The 20,924-nt window shown below is 49.7% G+C and overlaps 1 protein-coding gene across 1 annotated transcript in view; it reads left to right on the top strand.

Annotated features, from left to right (window-relative positions):
* Positions 1-20,924, top strand: part of ZNF512B (zinc finger protein 512B) — a 63,888-nt gene that overhangs the window by 21,240 nt on the left and 21,724 nt on the right. The window contains 8 exon segments of the mRNA XM_060230602.1: positions 4,047-4,118; positions 5,262-5,423; positions 7,584-7,708; positions 12,402-12,494; positions 14,232-14,333; positions 16,072-16,203; positions 16,205-16,243; positions 18,644-18,835. Coding sequence (XP_060086585.1) covers positions 4,047-4,118; positions 5,262-5,423; positions 7,584-7,708; positions 12,402-12,494; positions 14,232-14,333; positions 16,072-16,203; positions 16,205-16,243; positions 18,644-18,835 — 917 coding nt within the window.

Genomic DNA, 20,924 nt, shown 5'->3' with positions numbered 1-20,924 from the left:
CTCCTTCTGTGTCCCTGCATGAGTCGCTGATCTAAAAAAAAAAAGCAACGTCAGTGACTCATGAAGAGATGCAACAAGCATTCTTCGGTGGGGGTGAATGGTTCTGTTATACAAAGGCCTCGGATTCAGCAGGAGCTCACAGGAGCCCAGCTCCTGAACCTTTCTGAGGGTTCCCCCTCCTCCTCCCCACCTTGCCCATTGAATAGGAGGTGCAGCTGCATAACCATCCCTGGATGAGCTCCACCACCTATTTTTCTACAAAACGACCCTTGGTTATACATATGAACATATGAAGCTGCCTTATACTGAATCAGACCCTTGGTCCATCAAAGTCAGTATTGTCTACTCAGACTGGCAGCGGCTCTCCAGGGCCTCAAGCTGAGGTTTTTCAAGCCTACTTGCCTGGACCCTTTTTAATCGGAGATGCCGGGGACTGAACCTGGGACCTTCTGCTTACCAAACAGATGTTCTACCACTGAGCCACCATCCCTCCCCTGCTCTCCAGGGTCTCAAGCTGAGGTTTTTCACACCTACTTGCCTGGACCCTTTTTTAGTTGGAGATGCCAGGGATTGAACCTTGGACCTTCTGCTTCCCAAGCAGATGCTCTTCCACTGAGCCACTGTCCCTTCCCATACCTATGGCCCAGGGTGACTGAACATCAAACTTGAGCCTGAGACAATCGCTACCAACACCGGACTTGGGTCACTGGGAAAAGGCAAATGACTCATACAGGGGTGTGACAGGATGCCTTCTCTTTGAGCACGCCGGGATGTGTAATTCATTAATGTCTTTATTTCTCCTGGTTCACTGACCTCAGGACACAGTGGTTTGAAAATCATTGGCTTATAGTCTAAAGCAGGGGTCCCCAATCCCTGGACCGTGGACCAGTACTGGTCCATGGCCTGTTAGCAACCGGACCGTGAGTTGTATAATTATTTTATTATATATTACAATGTAGTAATAATAATAATAATAAGACGACGACATTGGATTTATATCGTGCCCTCCACTCTGAATCTCAGAGCGGCTCACGATCTCCTTTATCTTCCTCCCCCACAACAGACACCCTCTGAGGTGGGTGGGGCTGAGAGAGCTCCTACAGCAGCTGCCCTTTCAAGGACAACTCTGCAAGAGCTATGGCTGACCCAAGGCCATTCCAGCAGCTGCAAGTGAAGTGGGGAATCAAACCCGTTTCTCCCAGATAATTCGCATGCTTAACCACCACACCAAAATAAAGTGCACAATTGTATCATCCCAAAACCATCCCTGACACACCAGTCCATGTAAAAAAATGTCTTCCACAAAACCAGTCCTTGGTGCCAAAAAGGTTGGGGACCACTGGTCTAAAGTTATCCCTGTATCCTCGATTGGTTGAACTTAAGTAGGTTCATTCATAGATGCAGTTCCAAAAGTATTTTGTTTTTCAATTATTTCAAAATATTATCCATGTGAGCTGATCCAGCCCTGTGAACTTAGTACTGTGTATATCCACAGCAACCATCTTTGCACCTTTTCTACTTCCCCTCATTAATTGGGGAATCTTTGCTGGTAAAGTTGCCTTAATTATCTGAGGAGAAAATCAGTATGCCTTTTTTTTAAAGCAAGTTTCTTATGGTTTTGAAGAGAAGCTCTGAAAACATTGCCCAGTGAGCATAAGAGAAGCCCTGTTGGATCAAACCAATGGCCCATCCAGTCCAGTACTCCGTATCACACAGTGGCCAAAACCCAAGTGCCATCAGGAGGTCCACCAGTGGGGCCAGAACTCCAGAAGCTCTCCCACTGTTGCCCCCCTCCAAGCACCAAGAAGATAGAACATCACCTTTTTTTTCACCTTAGGCGGGCAAGGCAGTTGGCCCCCTTCCTGGAACGTGACGATCTAGCAACAGTGATCCATGCCATGGTCACCTCGAGGTTGGACTACTGCAATGCTCTCTACATGGGGCTGCCTTTGTGCCGAACCCGAAAGCTGCAGCTAGTGCAGAATGCCGCGGCCCGGCTGTTGTTAGTGCTCCCAAGAAGGGAGCACATTCGGCCAGGGCTCTGGCACCTGCACTGGCTGCCGATAGCTTACCGAGTCCGGTACAAGGTGCTGGTTATTACCTTTAAAGCCCTATATGGCCTAGGACCTGCCTACCTGAAGGACCGTCTCTCCCCACATGTGCCCCAGAGAGTACTGAGATCGGGAACTCAAAATCTCCTAGATATCCCCGGGCCAAAGGAAGCCCGCTTAAAATCGACAAGGGACCGGGCCTTCTCTATTATGGCCCCCTCCTGGTGGAACCAGCTGCCAGAAGAGGTGAGGGCCCCACGGGACCTCGCCCAGTTCCGCAGGGCCTGTAAGACAACCGTCTTCCGGCTGGCCTATGACTAGCTGGTACAAGAAACTGAGCGTAGTTATACTGGATGTCTTCTGCCCCCAATGCTTTAAATGTTTTAAATGGTTCAATGTTTAAATTTAAATGCTCTATGTTTAACGCCTATTTATGTTAGTTTCCTGTGTTGTAAGCCGCCCTCAGCCACTTGTTGGGAAGGGCGGGATAGAAGTCATTAAATAAATAAATAAATAAATAAAATCACTTGCCCCAGACAGAGCGTTCCATCTCTAACTTGTGGCTGATAGCCACTGCTGGACCTCTGCTCAGGGCTTTTTTTGCAGCAGGAGCTCCTTTGTATATTAGGCCACACCCTGCTGATGTAGCCAATCCTCCTGGAGTTTACAGGGCTCTTAGTACAGGGCCTACTGTAAGCTTTCGGAGGATTGGCTACATCAGGGAGGTGTGGCCTAATATGCAAAGGAGTTCCTGCTATTAAAAAAGCCCGGCCTCTGCTCCAGATGTTTATCCGATTCCCTCTTGAAGCCGTCTATGACTGCAGCCGCCCACCACCTCCTGTTGCATTGAATTCCATGTGTGAATCACTCTTTGGGTGAAGAAGGACTTCCTTTTATCCATTCTAACCCGACTGCTCAGCAATTTAATTGCATGCCCGTGAGTTCTTGTATTGTGAGAAAGGGAGAAAAGGACTTCTTTCTCTCCCTTCTTTATCCCGTGCATTGTTTTATAGATCTCTTATCACCCCTCATTCGTTGTTTCTTCAAACTACGGAGCCCTGACCTCTTTAAAAAAGGTCAAGGTAGTCCCCTGTGCAAGCACCAGTCGTTTCCGACTCTGGGGTGACATTGCTTTCACGACATTTTCCCGGCAGACTTTTTGCGGGGTGGTTTGCCATTGCCTTCCCCAGTCATCTACACTTTACCCCCCAGCAAACTGGGGACTCATTTTACCAACCTTGGAAGGATGGAAGGCTGAGTTAACCTCGAGCCTGCTACCTTTAACCTTTCTTTTTTTAAAAAAAAATTTAAATTTTATTAAAGAAATTTAAATAACATTCCAATAACCAAAAACACGCCCCAGCATGGGGTCTACGACATTGCCTTACGTAAAATTACTCTGGCTTCATACTGGAAACACCCGGATACCCCTCCACTCCAGAACTGGTGCACAAAAGTGTGGGACGTCCTGATCCAGGACAAGTTAACTACTGCTATTTCTATGCTTGATAATATCAAAGCAGGAGACTGGTTTTTACAAAAATGGTTTGGTTTCCTTGATTATGTGAACAGCTCTGACACTATATTTGGGAAACTGCCGGCGAAATATGTGAACTTTATGATTTACTAACTTTGAATTGGATGTAACCTTTCTTAATAGGGAACATGTCCCATCAGTCATTTTCGCTGCCCTTTTCTTCACCTTTTCCAATGCTTCAATATCTCTTTTTAGGTGGGGTGACCAGACTATTTCACTTTACAGAGTGAAATCTGATCAATTAAGCGGGTGGCTAAGCGGAACTTCCTACAGGTTTCGGTTTTGTTCTTTGTATCTACCCATGACTGGAGAAAAGCAGAATTAGTTACGCTGAATAAAGCAACCATTTCCCGATGGCCTTTATTGGCGCCGATAAGCTCGGGTAGGCAGGGTGCTCTGAGCTGACGGTGCAGGTGTTTGACCCAATTTGCATCTCTGATTTGTCCTTTTCGAGTTAGGAAGGAAACAGAAAACTCCTAAGAAGTTTACCGGGGAGCAGCCGTCCATCTCGGGGACGTTCGGACTGAAAGGTAAGCCAGAGTCAGCTTTCCATCGAGACTATGAAATCTTCCAGCGCGGTGATTTTTGCAAATGTCAACCTGCATTATTTCATTGGCCGTGGCCTTGTTCTGGGGCATTCTGGGATGCACGCTGTCTTCAGGCATGGCACAGGGCAGACTTGAGAGACTGCACAGTTTAGCGCAGGGGTGTCAAACTCGTGTTATGAAGGCCGAATCTGACATAAATGAGACCTTGTCGGGCCGGGCCATATTGGGGCAGGCCAGGTCATGTCGGAAAGGGCAGCTTCTGTCAGAGCCTCTGTCACCCCGACCTACTTCACAGGGTGCCTGGTGGTTTTTTTTGGGAGGGGGGGAGAGAAGGTAAAGGAGATTGTGACCACTCTGAGATTCAAAGTATAGGGCGGGATATAAATCCAGTATCTTTTCCTTCTTCTTAATCAAATCTGGTCCTGAATAATAGAGTCTTCAACTGCCTTCTGAAGATTGAAAGTGAGGGGGCCAGGCGCACCTCCTTTTTTGGGGGGGGGTGTTGTTCCATTTGCGTGGGGCCGCCACCGAAAAGGCCCGTCTCGTGTGCCCACTAGATGAAGAAGAAGACTGCAGATTTATATCCTGCTCTTCTCTCTGAATCAGAGTCTCAGAACAGCCTACAATCTCCTTTACCTTCCTCCCCCACAACAGGCACCCTGTGAGGTGGGTGGGGCTGGAGAGGGCTCTCACAGCAGCTGCCTTTTCAAGGACAACCTCTGCCAGAGCCATGGCTGACCCAAGGCCATTCCAGCAGGTGCAAGCGGAGGAGTGGGGAATCAAACCCGGTTCTCCCAGATAAGAGTCCGCACACTTAACCACTACACCAAAGAGGCCCTTATGTGGTTCCTTGGAGTCTTTCAAGTGCTGCCTCTCTGCTGTGTTACAACAGTCTTGTAGTGTAGATCAGCATTCTTGTTTTCCTTTTGCAGATGGGGAGCTGAGAAACAGGGACTGGTCTGTAGTCTCTCAGGGCGTGAATGGGAGAGAAGAGATCTGCCCTGGGAGGGGGGGGGGGGTCCTTCATCGTGAGCTCAGTCTCAGCCCCTGGCCTTATAGCAGCATTCCTCCAGGAAGTTCTCAATTCACTCTGGCCTGTTTCCAAACTTCTGCTGTTCTCTGCAGGGCTGGCCAAAGCCGAGGACAAGGCAAAAGCCCACCGAGCCAAGAAGCTGGAGGCGGCCTTGAGCAGCAGCGCCGTCAATAGCGAAGAGCTGAGAAAGAAATTGCCGGGATCCAGCATCAAAAAGGAGGCAGCGCCAACGGTAGCAGCACCTTCCGCCACAGGTGAGCCGGTTTCCTGCGCGGGGAGCCTTTAGGGTCAGGACTTTTGCGGTTTTCTGTCATTGCCCTGGAACTAGGGCTTGCTTCTAATGCTCAATTTATATATATGTGTGTGTAGATATGTTCGTAAGCAGGCCTTGAATTTAACAGGTGCTCACAGAAGCACAGCTCCTGAACCTTTCTGAGGGCCCCCCCTCTTCCTCTCATCCTACTTTGACGGTTGAATAGGAGGTGCAGCTGCATAACAATCCCTGGATTAGGAGAGCGGGCAGCCAGCCAGCCACCAGGGGCTTTGCCATGTCCCTAGCAGCCCTCATTAACCCCTGGAGAAAGCCAGCACCACCAGGGCCGGCCCTGCCGCTAGGCAAACTAGGTGGTTGCTTAGGGCGCCGGAAGGCAGGGGGCGGCAAATTGGGCCCCCCTCGGTGCTCCAGGCGAGCACTTACTTTGCCTTCCTTCCCCCCCCCCCCCACGCTGCTGCTGCAGCCACTATCCCCCTACATCCCGCCGCCACCCCTCCAGCCCGCTGCTGCCACCCCCCGCCCCCTCCGGCCGGTCACTGAGCTCTGCTCGCTCTCCCTCCCTCCCGCGCCACTCGCCAAACTAAGCTGTTGGCTACTCACAGCCCACGCATTTTGTTGAGTCAAAACGCGCAGGCGCGAGCTGTGAGTAGCTGACAAGCCTTAGTTTGGCGAGCGGCAAGCAGCGCGGAAGTGAGGGAGAGCGAGTAGAGCTCGGCGACTGGCCAGAGGGTGGGGGGGGGTGGCGGCGGGCCAGAGGAAGATAGTGGCTGCAGCCACGGCAGCAGTGGCAGCGTGGGGAGGGGGGGAAAGGAAGGCAAACTAAATGCTTGCCTGGGGCACCAGGGGGCAAATGAGAAAGGAAGGGGAGGAAGGAGGTGGGGGGCGCTGCGCCATGGGGGGTAGTGGGAGGGCGCCTGCATAGGGTGCCAGGGACCCACGGGCCGGCCCTGCGCACCACCCTTTCTCCGCTTCTTATGTGATTTTGGGTGGCAGGTGGCTTGCTGGTCTTTTGACCGGGGGGCGGCAGCCAGGTGAGTGAGGCCTGCTTGGGCTGGCTGGATCTCTAGAAGAAGAAGAAGAATTGCAGATTTTTACCCCGCCCTTCTCTCTGAATCAGAGACTCAGAGCGGCTTACAATCTCCTGTATCTTCTCCCCCCACAACAGTCACCCTGTGAGGTGGGTGGGGCTGAGAGGACTCTCACAGCAGCTGCCTTTTCAAGGACAACCTCTGCCAGAGCTATGGCTGACCCAAGGCCATTCCAGCAGGTGCAAGTGGAGGAGTGGGGAATCAAACCCGGTTCTCCCAGATAAGAGTCCACACACTTAACCACTACACCAAACTGGCTCTCTAGCCAGCCCAAGCAGGCCTCGCTTGCCCGGGGCTCTCCTTCATTGCGTCAGGTTGCTTTGGGCTGGTGGGGGGGGGCGTATGCTAATGAGTTAAGCTAATGAGCTCCACCACCTATTTTTGTACAAAGCGACCCCTGTTTGTAAGCGTATATGTATTAGTGTGAAAGGTACATACCGGTATTTGCAACCAATACTCCCTCTAAACTGTGGAGTCTTGTGAGCAAAAATTCTACCTTGTGTGAAGAAGGAGATATTGGATTTATATCCTGCCCTCCACTCTGAATCTCAGAGTGGCTCACAATCTCCTTTATCTTCTTCCCCTACAACAGACACCCTGTGGGGTGGGTGGGACTGAGAGAGCTTTTACAGCAGCTGCCCTTTCAAGGACAGCTCCTACGAGAGCTACGGCTGACCCAAGGCCATGCCAGTCTTCTAGCAGGAGCTCCTTTGCATATTAGGCCACACCCCCTGATGTAGCCAATCCTCCAAGAGTTTACAAGGCTCTTTTTTGTAAGCTCTTGGAGGATTGGCTACAGCAGGGGGATATGGCCTAATATGCAAATGAGCTCCTGATAGAATTCCACCCCTGGCTGCAGGTATATCAATTTTGAGGTTTTTGCATGAGATTCAGGCGTTTTTGAGGATTTTTGGCCAGCCATCTTGAAGGTTTGGAGGGAATGGTGGGGGTGGAGGGGTTATCTTCAGAAGTAAACGGAGTCAACAGTCTTCCTTCTTGACATCTGTTGGCTTAAACCCATTGCCTGTCTTCTCGCTCCCCCCCCCCTCCAGTGAGCCCGGAGGAGCAGTGGCAGCGGACGATCAATGAGAAGGGAGAGGTGGCCTGCCCAACCTGCAGCATGATCACCAGGAAAACGGTCCTCGGGCTCAAGAAGCACATGGAAGTTTGCCAAAAAGTAGGATGTTCCACATACTTGAGTTAGAAATAACATAAGAGCATAAGAGAAGCCATGTTGGATCAGGCCAATGGCCCATCCAGTCCAACACTCTGTGTCACATAAGAACATAAGAGGAGCCATGCTGGATCAGGCCAGTGGCCCATCCAGTCCAACACTCTGTGTCACATAAGAACATAAGAGGAGCCATGTTGGATCAGGCCAATGGCCCATCCAGTCCAACACTCTGTGTCACATAAGAACATAAGAGAAGCCCTGTTGGATCAGGCCAATGGCCTATCCAGTCCAACACTCTGTGTCACATAGTGGCCAAAAAAACCAGGTGCCATCAGGAGGTCCATCAGTGGGGCCAGGGCACTAGAAGCCCTCCCAGTGTGCCCCCCCAAGCACCAAGAATACAGAGCGTCACTGCCCCAGACATAAGAACATAACATCCAGTCCAACACTCTGTGTCACACTGTGTTCAAAAAACCCAACTGCCATCAGGAGGTCCATCAGTGGGGCCAGGACACTAGAAGCCCTCCCACTGTGCCCGCCCAAGCACCCAGAATACAGAGCATCACTGCCCCAGACATAAGAACATAAGAGGAGCCATGTTGGATCAGGCCAGTGGCCCATCCAGTCCAACACTTTGTGTCGCACAGTTGCAGAAAACACCCAGATGCCATCAAGAGGTGCATCAGTGGGGCCAGGACACTAGAAGTCCTTCCACTGTTGCGTCCTCTCCAAGCACCAAGAATACAGAGCATCACTTGCCCCAGATAGAGAGTTCCATCTATACTCTGTGGCTAATAGCCACTGATGGACCTCTGCTCCATATGAAGAAGACTGCAGATTTATACCCTGCCCTTCTGTTTGAATCATAGTCTCAGAGCAGCTTACAATCTCCTATATCTTCTCCCCCCACAACAGACACCCTTTGAGGTGGGTGGGGCTGAGAGAGCTCTCACAGCAGCTGCCCTTTCAAGGACAGCTCCTACGAGAGCTATGGCTGATCCGAGGCCATTCCAGCAGGTGCAAGTGGAGGAGTGGGGAATCAAACCTGGTTCTCCCAGATAAGAGAGCTCTGGCTGACCCAAGGCCATTCCAGCAGGTGCAAGCGGAGGAGTGGGGAATCAAACCTGGTTCTCCCAGATAAGAGAGCTATGGCTGACCCAAGGCCATTCCAGCAGGTGCAAGTGGAGGAGTGGGGAATCAAACCCGGTTTTCCCAGATAAGAGAGCTATGGCTGACCCAAGGCCATTCCAGCAGCTGCAAGCGGAGGAGTGGGGAATCAAACCTGGTTCTCCCAGATAAGAGAGCTCTGGCTGACCCAAGGCCATTCCAGCAGGTGCAAGCGGAGGAGTGGGGAATCAAACCTGGTTCTCCCAGATAAGAGAGCTCTGGCTGACCCAAGGCCATTCCAGCAGGTGCAAGCGGAGGAGTGGGGAATCAAACCCGGTTTTCCCAGATAAGAGAGCTATGGCTGACCCAAGGCCATTCCAGCAGGTGCAAGTGGAGGAGTGGGGAATCAAACCTGGTTCTCCCAGATAAGAGAGCTCTGGCTGACCCAAGACCATTTTAGCAGGTGCAAGTGGAGGAGTGGGGAATCAAACCTGGTTCTCCCAGATAAGAGAGCTCTGGCTGACCCAAGACCATTTTAGCAGGTGCAAGTGGAGGAGTGGGGAATCAAACCTGGTTCTCCCAGATAAGAGAGCTCTGGCTGACCCAAGGCCATTCCAGCAGCTGCAAGTGGAGGAGTGGGGAATCAAACCTGGTTCTCCCAGATAAGAGAGCTCTGGCTGACCCAAGGCCATTGCAGCAGCTGCAAGCGGAGGAGTGGGGGAATCAAACCTGGTTCTCCCAGATAAGAGAGCTCTGGCTGACCCAAGGCCATTGCAGCAGCTGCAAGCGGAGGAGTGGGGGAATCAAACCTGGTTCTCCCAGATAAGAGAGCTCTGGCTGACCCAAGGCCATTGCAGCAGCTGCAAGCGGAGGAGTGGGGGAATCAAACCTGGTTCTCCCAGATAAGAGAGCTCTGGCTGACCCAAGGCCGTTCCAGCAGCTGCAAGCGGAGGAGTGGGGGAATCAAACCTGGTTCTCCCAGATAAGAGTCCGCACACTTAACCACTACACCAAACTGGCTCCAATATGTTGATCCAATCCCCTCTTGAAGCCATCTATGCTTGTAGTTGCCGCCACCCCCTATGGCAGTGAATTCCACGTGTTAATCACCCTTTGGGTGAAGGACTTCCTTTTAAAAAGCAGCAGGGAGGGGTAGAAATGCATTTCTTCTAGGATTGCCAGCACCAGTTTGGGAAATTCCTGAAGATTTTGGAGAGGGATATAACGCCACAAAGTCCATCTTCCAAAGCAACCATTTTCTCCCAGCTCTGTCGTCTGAAGATCAGTTGTAATCCCAGGAGATCTCCAGCCACCACCTGGACGTTGGGAACACTCTTTCCATCCCCTCTCAACATGAGGGCTTTACAATACTTTTGAATCCAACGAAGACAGAAGTCCTTTGCCTGGGTCGGGGCGCTCTGGGGGGGGGGGAAATACCTCTCCCAGTCTTCGACGGGGCGCCGCTGAAAGCAGCGTGCTGGGTCAGGAGCCTGGGAGTTTTACTGGAGCCTTCACTATCAATGGAGGCCCAGATAGCAGCCGCTGCCAAGTCAGCCTTTTTGCATCTGAGGCGGGCAAGGCAGCTGGCTCCCTTCCTAGAGCGTCAGGATCTGGCAACAGAGATTCATGCAACGGTCACCTCGAGACTGGATTACTGTAATGCCCTCTACATGGGGCTGCCTCTGTGCCGAACCCGGAAGCTGCAGCTGGTGCAGAACGCGGCTGCTAGACTGCTGTTGGGGCTCCCGAAGTGGGAGAACATACAGCCGGGGCTGCGTGAACTACACTGGCTGCCAGTTATATACCGGATTCGTTACAAAGTGCTGGTTATTACCTTTAAAGCCCTATATGGCCGAGGACCTGCCTACCTTAGGGAACCGTCTTTCCCCATACGAACCCCAGAGAGCACTGAGGTCAGCTGGGAAGAACTTGCTGACTATCCCCGGGCTGAAATTGCTGAGCAGAAAGGTTAAAACGGATAAAAGGAAGTACTTCTTCACCCAAAGGGTGATTAACATGTGGAATTCACTGCCACAGGAGGTGGCGGCGGCCACAAGTATAGCCACCTTCAAGAAGGGTTTAGATAAATATATGGAGCACAGGTCCATCAGTGGCTATTAGCCACAGTGTATGTGTGTATATAAAATTTTTTGCCACTGTGTGACACAGAGTGTTGGACTTGATGGGCCGTTGGCCTGATCCAACATGGCTTCTCTTATGTTCTTATGAGAGAGGTAAAGCTTCAGAGCACCCGTGATTGGGCTTTCTCTGTTATGGCTCCACGCCTATGGAACCAGCTTCCGGAGGAAATGCGGGCCCTGCGGGAATTTGAACAGTTCCTCAGGACCTGCAAGACCACCCTTTTCCGATTGGCCTTCACCGACTAAGGGGGAAACTGCTAATGAAACTCACCATTTGTATAATAGCACCAATATATTAATTTTATTGATTTTAGAGTTTTAGTAGAATTTCAATTAAAGTGTTAGTTAGTTCGTTTTAAACATTTTGTAAAACTAATGTATTGATCTGTGTTGTTAGCCGCCCTGAGCCTGCTTCGGCGGGGAGGGCGGGATATAAATAAAATTGATACGATATGATATTATTTAAAGCCTACTTTTCTGAGACTTAAGGTCTGAGTTCAGCATTTAAAAAAAAAAAACAGGCTGTAAAAGACATCCATAAAAGCAATGAAATGGGACTGAGAGCATAAGAAATTGGAAGAACGAAATATGGGACTTTTATTTTAACCAAATCGGCATATTCTTTTTCACAGTTTTCTCCTCAGGCAAACGAGAACAAGGTGGGGGTACCTTGGTTTCCTGTCGTCGCTTGCCTTACAAAAGAAAATATTTTACCTCAGAATTCTGACTATTTCCGTTTGATCTGTTTCTAATGCTGTATGTGTTTTAGATGTATGATTTGAGTTGTTTTTCAATAAAAGTCTTTTGAATTAAAAAAGAGAGAGAGAAAGAGCGCATAAGAGAAGCCATGTTGGATCAGGCCAGTGGCCCATCCAGTCTGATACTCTGTGTCACCCAGTGGCCAAAACTCAGATGCCAATGGAATCCTAAAAATGGTTTCCTAGGAGCAGGGCCAGCGTGTGGGAGTAGGCCAAGTAGGTGGCCGCCTGGCCTAGGAGCGCCACGAGGCGTCCCCTCTCCTCATGCCTGCTGCCTTCCTGACTTTGCCAAGGCTCGGGAAGCCTCGGAGAAGTCGGGGGGCGTGGCAGTGAGCGCGCTGAGAGCCCTGCTTTGAGCGCACCCACTGCCTTCCTGACTTTGCTGAGGCCTTCTGAGACTCGAGAAGCCTCGGCGAAATGCACGGGGCAGGGGCGGGGCAGCGAGCCTCACTGAACACCCTTGAGTAGGATTCTGAGCGGTCTCTCTTAGGATCACGGCGAGACAGCCAACAGAGGCAAACGTGGGGTGTTGTAGACAGGGATACGCAGAACGTGTGTGTGGTGTGTTAAGTGCTGAATTGCTGAGCTTCTTGCCTTCACGTCCCTTTTCCATCCTGCACCCTGGCTCCCCTGTTTGCATTTGGGCGCCAAAGGGTACAAGCGTCCCAATTCTTTGCTTGCTTTGTTCAGCTCCAAGATGCCTTGAAATGTCAGCACTGCAAGAAGCAGTTCAAGTCCAAAGCTGGCCTGAATTATCACACCATGGCAGAACACGTCAACAAGGTTCGTTTGGGGCACTTTCTCTTCTGAATTTTTTTTTTAAATTAAACATTTCTTCAGAATCTTAAAAGACAGTAATTTGGAGAAATTTAAAACGGTGTGGGAGAAATTTCAAAAATACGTTGAAAAGCACTGGAAGGTAAAGGGACATTTAGCGATCTTTGATAACGGTTGTTTTGTGGAATAATGGACTAAAATTACAAAGGAATGATTTGCTTTTGTCTAATGTGTTACCTTTTTTTCTCGAATAAGGGCTAAAAGATAAGAATGATGATGGGCTATCCTTATTTTATAGGGTATTGTTCTTTCTCCACTTATTCTTTTTTTTCCCCTTTTATTTGTTATAAGGTTTTAAAATGAAGATTCTACGATTGATAAAATTACCTTATTTTTTAGCAGTTTAAGTAAACACCGGCGGGGGTCATGAAAAGGGGGGAGGGAGGAGGAAGATGTAATGTATTGGCATTAACTTAGTAGTAATCTTTTTATGAACATTACTACAATATATTGCTAATTCATACAATCGTTTTACACAAGAAAATTAACATTTCTTTGCCGAGAAAAGCTGAACCTTGCACCCCGCCATCGGTTTAAGACGTTTGAACAGTTTTACCTTACGTTGCATGTTTATATTTTGCATCTCTTATTGTTTTATTCTACTTTTGGGAATGATGGGAGGGGCAAGCAGGGTTTTGAAGCAGCAGCCTCAGACACTGGGAAATCCCCTTCGCAAGCCTCTCTGGCTTTTGAAATCTTGCCAGGCATTTGTCCACATATCCCCAGGTAGACATTTAAAACCAGAAGGCTAGACAACGGGGGGCCAAACATGCGGCCTGGGGGCCGAATCAGACCCCGAGAGGGTTCCAATCAGGCCCGCGAGTGAGCCTTCTTCCTTCTCCATCTCTCTTGCTTCCTGCTGCGTCACAGCTTGCTTTGCCAGGCTTGCTCAATCGCACAGGAGCTACAGAGCAAAGCCTCTATTTTTCCATTGTCCCTTGGGGAGGAGGGAGAGCTTGCTTTGCCAGGCTCTCTCATTTGCACAGCAGAGCTACTGAGCCCAAGCCTCCTTTCTTTCTATTGGCTGAGGTTCCCACTCACTCCTCATCCCCTGGGGAGGGAGGGGAAGAGCCAAATCGTGCTTTGCCCAGTTCCCTAAATCACTCCTTCACTTGCAGCTGCTGGAATGGCCTTGGGTCAGCCATAGCTCTGGCAGGGGTTGTCTTTGAAAGGGCAGCTGCTGGGAGAGCCCTCTCAGCCCCACCCACCTTACAGGGTGTCTGTTGTGGGGGAGGAAGGGAAAGGAGATTGTGAGCCGCTCTGAGACTCTTCAGAGTGGAGAGCGGGATATAAATCCAATATCTTCTTCTTCTTCCTTGAAAGGGCAACTGCTGTGAGAGCTCTCTCAGCCCCACCCACCTCACAGGGTGTCTGTTTTGGGGGAGGAAGGGAAAGGAGATTGTAGGCCACTCTCTGTCCTTGAAAGGGCAGCTGCTGTGAGAGCCTCTCAGCCCCACCCACCTCACAGGGTGTCTGTTGTGGGGGAGGAAGGGAAAGGAGATGAAGGCCACTCTCTGTCCTTGAAAGGGCAGCTGCTGTGAGAGCCCTCTCAGCCCCACCCACCTCACAGGGTGCCTGTTGTTGGGGGAGAAGATATAGGAGATTGTAAGCTGCTCTAAGTTTCTGATTCAGAGAGAAGGGCGGGGTATAAATCTTTCATGCTTCTTCTTCCTCCTCCTCCAGCCCGTCCCCGTGGAAGCCGCCGCTCCTCTTAGTGAACACGAAGAGAGGGAGAGGCTGAGGAAAGTGCTCAAGCAGATGGGAAAACTCAAATGCCCCAATGAGGTATTTTGTTTTTCGCTCTTTGCTAATATTCCCAACTGGACTTGCGGGCCGGTAATCGTTCTCCAGCCAGTAGACGTTTCTAGCAAATAGGACAGCAGCGACAACTCTTGCGCTTGCTTGAGAAAGCTGCAGAGACATAGGGGTCTGTTGAGCTCAGCCGCAGCCCTCAGGGTGCATTAAGCCGGGCTTTTTTCTTTTGTAGCAGGAGCTTCTTTACATATGAGGCCACTCCTCCTGATGTAGCCAATCCTCCAAGAGCTTACAGGGCTCTTAGTACAGGGCCCTACTGTAAGCTCCAGAAGGATTGGCTACATCAGGGGCAGGGCTTTTTTGCTTGCAGCTCTGCCTGCTTCCAGTTCTCTTTTTGCAGCAGCTCATAATCAGCTGGTGGCCATTTCAGAACAGGAAGGAGCAGGGGTCATTATGTAGAAAAAGAGGTGCCCGAGCGCATTAGCCCAACTCATTGGCATATGCCACACCCCTCTGACATCTCCGGAAGGTGTCCTCAATTATATCAGCTCAGCATCTTCCTTAAAATGCTCCTTGAATCATAATTGTCATAATAAAAACCTTACTCCCATCGTACTCCCATCATACCTTACTCCCATCATACTTTCCCTTTTTTTTGTGGGGAAAATATTAGAAAGTTTGTCAAATCTTCAAGTTCAGCAACATTCTCACAGCGGGGGGGGGGGGGGTTGAACAATGGAGCTCAGAAGTAAGTATTTAGGGAGGAGGTAAGAAAGAAAGACCATAATAAAATTTAGAGCAGGGTTGGGGAACCTTTTTCTGCCAAGGGCCATATAGATATTTATAACATCATTCGCGGGCCATAAAAAATTATCAACTTAAAAAACAGTGCTCCGCCAAGGGAGAATGATTCAGACCAGCAAAATTAATGGGAATAATTGTTTTTCTATTTGAAGTCATGTGGGGGAGCCTATCTGGCGCACACACACACACACACACACACCTGGCCCGCTGCCCTAGGCAAATGCATAGGTCCAGGGCTTTTTTTGTAGAAAAAGGCCAACAGGAACTCAGTAGGCATATTAGGCCACATCCCCTAATATTAGCATATTAGGTCACACACTCATTAGCATATAGGCCACACCTCTGGGATAATCAAGTGCAAACTGAACTGGGACAGTAACTTTTCCAGGCCCTGCAGCAGTTCTGGCCGGCCAGCCAGGCCCCATGGAGGCTGCCGCACAGTACATCTGGGCCCCTGTGATCCCTGCCTGGCCCTGGGGAGGCTGCTGCACAGCGCAGCTGAGCCCCACAATCCTCGCTGGCCAGCCAGGCCCCAGGGAGGCTGCCACATGGCTCGGTTCAGTCCAGCAATCCCAAGGGCCACACCAAGTGACCTCGAGGGCCACATACGGCCCTCCGGATAGAGGTTCCCCACCCCGATATAGAGGTTCCAGAACTCTGCTCCTGTGAGCTCCTGCCCAAAATGAGGTCTTGGAAGGAGGGACTGCTTAGTGGTTCCAAGCAACAACAGGATTCACCACTACGAACGGGCTATTGCAGGCTTTCTTTTTCTGCCCCCTCAAATGGGTAAAACTGCAGCTAGAGGCTAAAAGAGCAGTTCCATCTGCGGGATGCCAACACCCGCCACCCCCTCAACTGAGAGGAACAGAAGGAAGGCTGTGAAGCAAGCGGGAAACTCGTTGAAACTGCGCGTGCTCCATTCCCCGCAGCAAACGACACCTTCTTGTCGTTTTTGTTTCCACAGGGCTGCGTGGCTGCCTTCTCCAGCCTCATGGGGTACCAGTACCACCAGAAGCGGTGCGGCAAGCAGCCGTCGGAGGTGGATAAGCCACCTTTACCTGTCCCCACTGCGGGAAGGTTTAACAAGTCCAAGGCTGGGGCACGATTACCACGTGAGGTCGGAGCATCCGTCAACGGTGAGTGTTGCTAATCTTTAAGATTTGCATGAAATATACAAGAATTGCTGTAAGAGCACTACAATTTTAAAATTCTCACAGTGATGTGTGTGTGTGTGTGTGTGTGTGTATGATTAAATTAGAATGATTCAAAGACTGGGGCACTTTCCCTATGAAGAAAGGTTAAAACGCTTGGGGCTCTTGAGCTTGGAGAAACGTCGACTGCGGGGTGACATGATAGAGGTTTGCAAGATTATGCACGGGATAGAGATGGTAGAGAAAGAAGTCCTTTTCTCCCTTTCTCACAATACAAGAACTCGTGGACACTCAATGAAATTGCTGAGCAGTCGGGTTAGAACGGATAAAAGGGTGATTAACATGTGGAATTCACTGCCGCAGGAGGTGGCGGCGGCTACAAGCATAGACAGCTTCAAGAGGGGAATGGATAAGCATCTGGAGCAGAGGTCCATCAGTGGCTATTAGCCACAGCTTATTGTTGGAACTTTCTGTCTGGGGCAATGATACTCTGTATTCTTGTGCTGGGTGGGGGGGGCACAGTGGAAGGGTTTCTAGCCCCATTGGTGGATCTCTTGATGGCACTTGGGTTTTTTGGCCACTGTGTGACACAGAGTGTTGAACTGAATGGGCCATTGACCTGATCCAACATGGCTTCTCTTATGTTCTTATATATGTGAGGATAATTTTCAGTTTCATAATAATGTCTTATAAATAAGAACTTAGAACATAACAGAAGCCATGTTGGATCAGGCCAATGGCCCATCCAGTCCAGTCTGTGTCACACAGTGGCCAAAAACTCAGGTGCCATCAGGAGGTCCATCAGTGGGGCCAGGGCACTAGAAGCTCTCCCACTGTGCCCCCCTCCCCCAAGCACCAAGAATACATAACATCACTGCCCCAGACAGAGAGTTCCAACAAATGCAGATACAAACATACCATTCTACGAGGCATACAACCATCACGATTATACATATTACAGTCAAATACACAGTCCAAAGCCCACAGTAAAATTAAGTACAAAATCCAAAGCCTACAATGGATTTCTAGATAATAGAACCATTCTGAACACTTCCTCGGTGAACCCTCAGGGATATAAGCATTTTCAATGGAATGCCCACAAAAGTTAAGTTCATCTCAATTTTTAAATTGTATTATTTTTAATGTATTATTTTCAAGCAAGGCACTATCCCAAGGAAATTTCTGTATAGAGCAAAGCATTCAATTACGTCATGGTATAGCCTTCGGAAGGTCTCATTTATGTCAGATCCAGCCCTCATAACGAATGAGTTTGAAACCCCTGTTTTAAGCTTTCTCTTGAGATGCTATGGTGTAGTGGTTAAGTGCGCATACTCTTACCTGGGAGAACCAGGTTTGATTCCCCACTGCTCCACTTGCTCCTGCTGAAATGGCCTTGGGTCAGCCATGGCTCTTGCAGAGCTGTCCTTGAAAGGGCAGCTTCTGTCAGAGCTCTCTCAGCCCCACCCACCTCACAGGGTGTCTGTTGTGGGGGAAGAAGATAAAGGAGATTGTAGGCCACTCTGAGACCCTCTCCTTGAAAGGGAAGCTTCTGAGAGAGCTCTCTCAGCCCCACCCACCTCACAGGGTGTCTGTTGTGGGGAGAGAAGATATAGGAGATTGTAAGCCACTCTGAGACTTTGTCTTTGAAAGGCCAGCTGCTGTGAGAGCCCTCTCAGCTCCACCCAACTTACAGGGTGTCTGTTGGGGGAGAAGATATAAGAGATTGTAAGCCACTCTGAGACCCTCTCCTTGAAAGAAGAAGAAGAAGATGAAGATATTGTATTTATATCCCGCCCTCCACTCCGAAGAGTCTCAGAGCGGCTCACAATCTCCTTTACCTTCCTCCCCAACAACGGACACCCTGTGAGGTAGATGAAGATATTGGATTTATATCCTGCCCTCCACTCCGAAGAGTCTCAGAGCGGCTCACAATCTCCTTTACCTTCCTCCCCCACAACAGACACCCTGTGAGGTGGGTGGGGCTGGAGAGGGCTCTCCCAGCAGCTGCCCTTTCAAGGACAACCTCTGCCAGAGCTATGGCTGACCCAAGGCCATGCTAGCAGGTGCAAGTGGAGGAGTGGGGAATCAAACCCGGTTCTCCCAGATAAGAGTCCGCACACTTAACCACTACACCAAACTGGCTCTCTCATCCCCACCCACCTCACAGGGTGTCTGTTGTGGGGAGAGAAGATAAAGGAGATTGTAAGCCACTCTGAGACTCTGATTCAGAGAGAAGGGCGGGGTATAAATCTGCAGTTCTTCTTCTTACATTCTCTCAAAATTGGTGGTGCAGGGGGAAAAAAGTGTCACGTTTCACTAACGATCACCAGTTCTGCTTTTCTTCTTGTAACGCTTGCGTGGGGGGGACCCTTTCTGCCTTCTCAGCCTCCCGCGCCGCCCGAAACAAAGCCAGAAGCCAGCCCAGTCGAAGATTTTGAGAGGACTCCAAGCGGCAGGATCCGGCGCACGTCTGCCCAAGTGGCCGTCTTCCATCTGCAGGAGATAGCCGAAGACGAGCTGGCCAAGGACTGGACCAAACGGAGGATGAAGGATGACTTGGTTCCTGAGACAAAACGAGTAGGAGCAATTATTGTCGGCGGGGGGGGGGGGGGGAATAAGTTACGCTTCATATGGTTTAATGCTGTGTTCTCTCTGTGTGCGTGTGTTTGTGCGCACGCATGTGTGTGCACTTGTTTGTGTGTGTATACAGGGCTTTTTTTGTAGCAGGAACTCCACACACCCCTGATGTAGCCAATCCCAAGGGCTTACAGGGCTATTAGTTCAGGACCTACTGTAAGCTCCAGGAGGATTGGCTACATCAGGGAGGGTGTGGCCTAATATGCAAAGGAGCTCCTGCTACAAAAAAGCCGTATGTATGTATATGTGCATGTCTGTCTGTCTGTCTGTCTGTCTGTCTGCCTGCCTGCCTCTCTATCTGTCTGTCTGTCTGTCTGTCTGTCTGTCTATCTATCTATCTATCTATCTATCTATCTATCTATCTATCTATCTATCTATCTATCTATCTATCTATCTATCTATCTATCTATCTATCTGCCCCGTGGCGCAGAGTGGTAAAGCTGCAGTACTGCTATCTGAGCTCTCTGCTCACGACCTGAGCTCGATCCCAGCGGAAGCTGGGTTCAGGTAGCCGGCTCAAGGTTGACTCGGCCTTTCATCCTTCCGAGATCGGTCAAATGAGTGCCCAGCTTGCTGGGGTGGGGGGAGAGTGTAGATGACTGGGGAAGGCAATGGCAAACCACCCCATAAAAAGTCTGCTGTGAAAACGTTGTGATGCGATGTCACCCCAGAGTCAGAAACGGCTGGTGCTTGCACAGGGGACTACCTTTACCTACCTACCTACCTACCTGTCTGTCTGTCTAATCATCTACCTACCTAAACTTCCCAGGGATACTCACTTGGGGGGGGGGAAAATCACATTGATCAAAAAGTTTTGAAAACTGCCTATTTTAAGTGTATCATGTTAGCAATTAATGAACAAAATCCTGCCTCTTTTAGAAATGGATCATTTTCTATGGAAAAAATGTGATAGTTGAAAAATATAAAAAAAGAAAAAAATTCTCCACTGGGTAACCCTGGTGTCTGCTTTTGCAGACTCCTGCACTGTTTGGCAGTCAAGGCTGCGTTCCCGAATTTGCTATCAGAACCATCAGAACGCAGTCCAAGAAGTTAGGGCCCCCCTATTCAAGGGCCGCATTAGCTCTGTGGAATATTTGGCCACAGGCCAACTTTCTTATGAGCCTGCCTTTGCTTGAAACAGTTGGCAAACAATGGAAAACTGTAGCATAACAATACTAGGAACAATTATGACGACGATTTCGGTATCCAACCTCTAGTGTATTGTAATAAAGAAAGTAATCCGTTACTGAGCGATTGTAGCTACAAAGTGTTTGCACTAGGTCTACGTGAATGAATATAGACTGGAGCTTCCGTAGCCAACAGAGATTCATGATTGTAATGGCTGCAGGTAGAGTCTAGAAGTTGAAGAAGGTGTCTTCACAGAAACCGGTCCGGAGTTTCTTGATTTGTCTGCGGTGTCCTTTCCTTTGTGATTCTTCAGTGATCCACTTCAGGATAATTTTGGAATAGGACATGGACTGCGCACTGATATTGTTTATGGACATTATTTTGGTGTAGTGGTTTGGTGTAGTGGTTAAGTGTGTGGACTCTTATCTGGGAGAACCGGGTTTGATTCCCCACTCCTCCACTTGCACCTGCTGGAATGGCCTTGAGTCAGTCGTAGCTCTGGCAGAGGTTGTCCTTGAAAGGGCAGCTGCTGTGAGAGCCCTCTCAGCCCCTCCCACCTCACAGGGTGTCTGTTGTGGGGGGAGAAGATATGGGAGATTGTAAGCCGCTCTATGAGTCTCTGATTCAGAGAGAAGGGCGGGGTATAAATCTGCAATTCTTCTTCTTCTTCAGCTACATTTATTTTCATTATTACAATATACTAGAGCAAGAGTGACCAACGGTAGCTCTCCAGATATTTTTTGCCTACAGGGAGTTGTAGGCAAAAAAAATATCTGGAGAGCTACTGTTGGCCACCCCTGTACTAGAGGTGGGATACAGAAGTTGTTGTCATAATTGTTCCTTGTTGACATAGTATCATTGGGCTACATGGTTTTCCATTGTTTACCAACAATTTCAAACT

The sequence above is a fragment of the Heteronotia binoei genome, chromosome 2, assembly GCF_032191835.1.
Source record: "Heteronotia binoei isolate CCM8104 ecotype False Entrance Well chromosome 2, APGP_CSIRO_Hbin_v1, whole genome shotgun sequence".
In the NCBI taxonomy this organism is placed as follows: Eukaryota; Metazoa; Chordata; class Lepidosauria; order Squamata; family Gekkonidae; genus Heteronotia; species Heteronotia binoei.
Note: the sequence above shows the minus strand (reverse complement) of the source record. Positions and strands in the feature narration are given on the sequence as shown.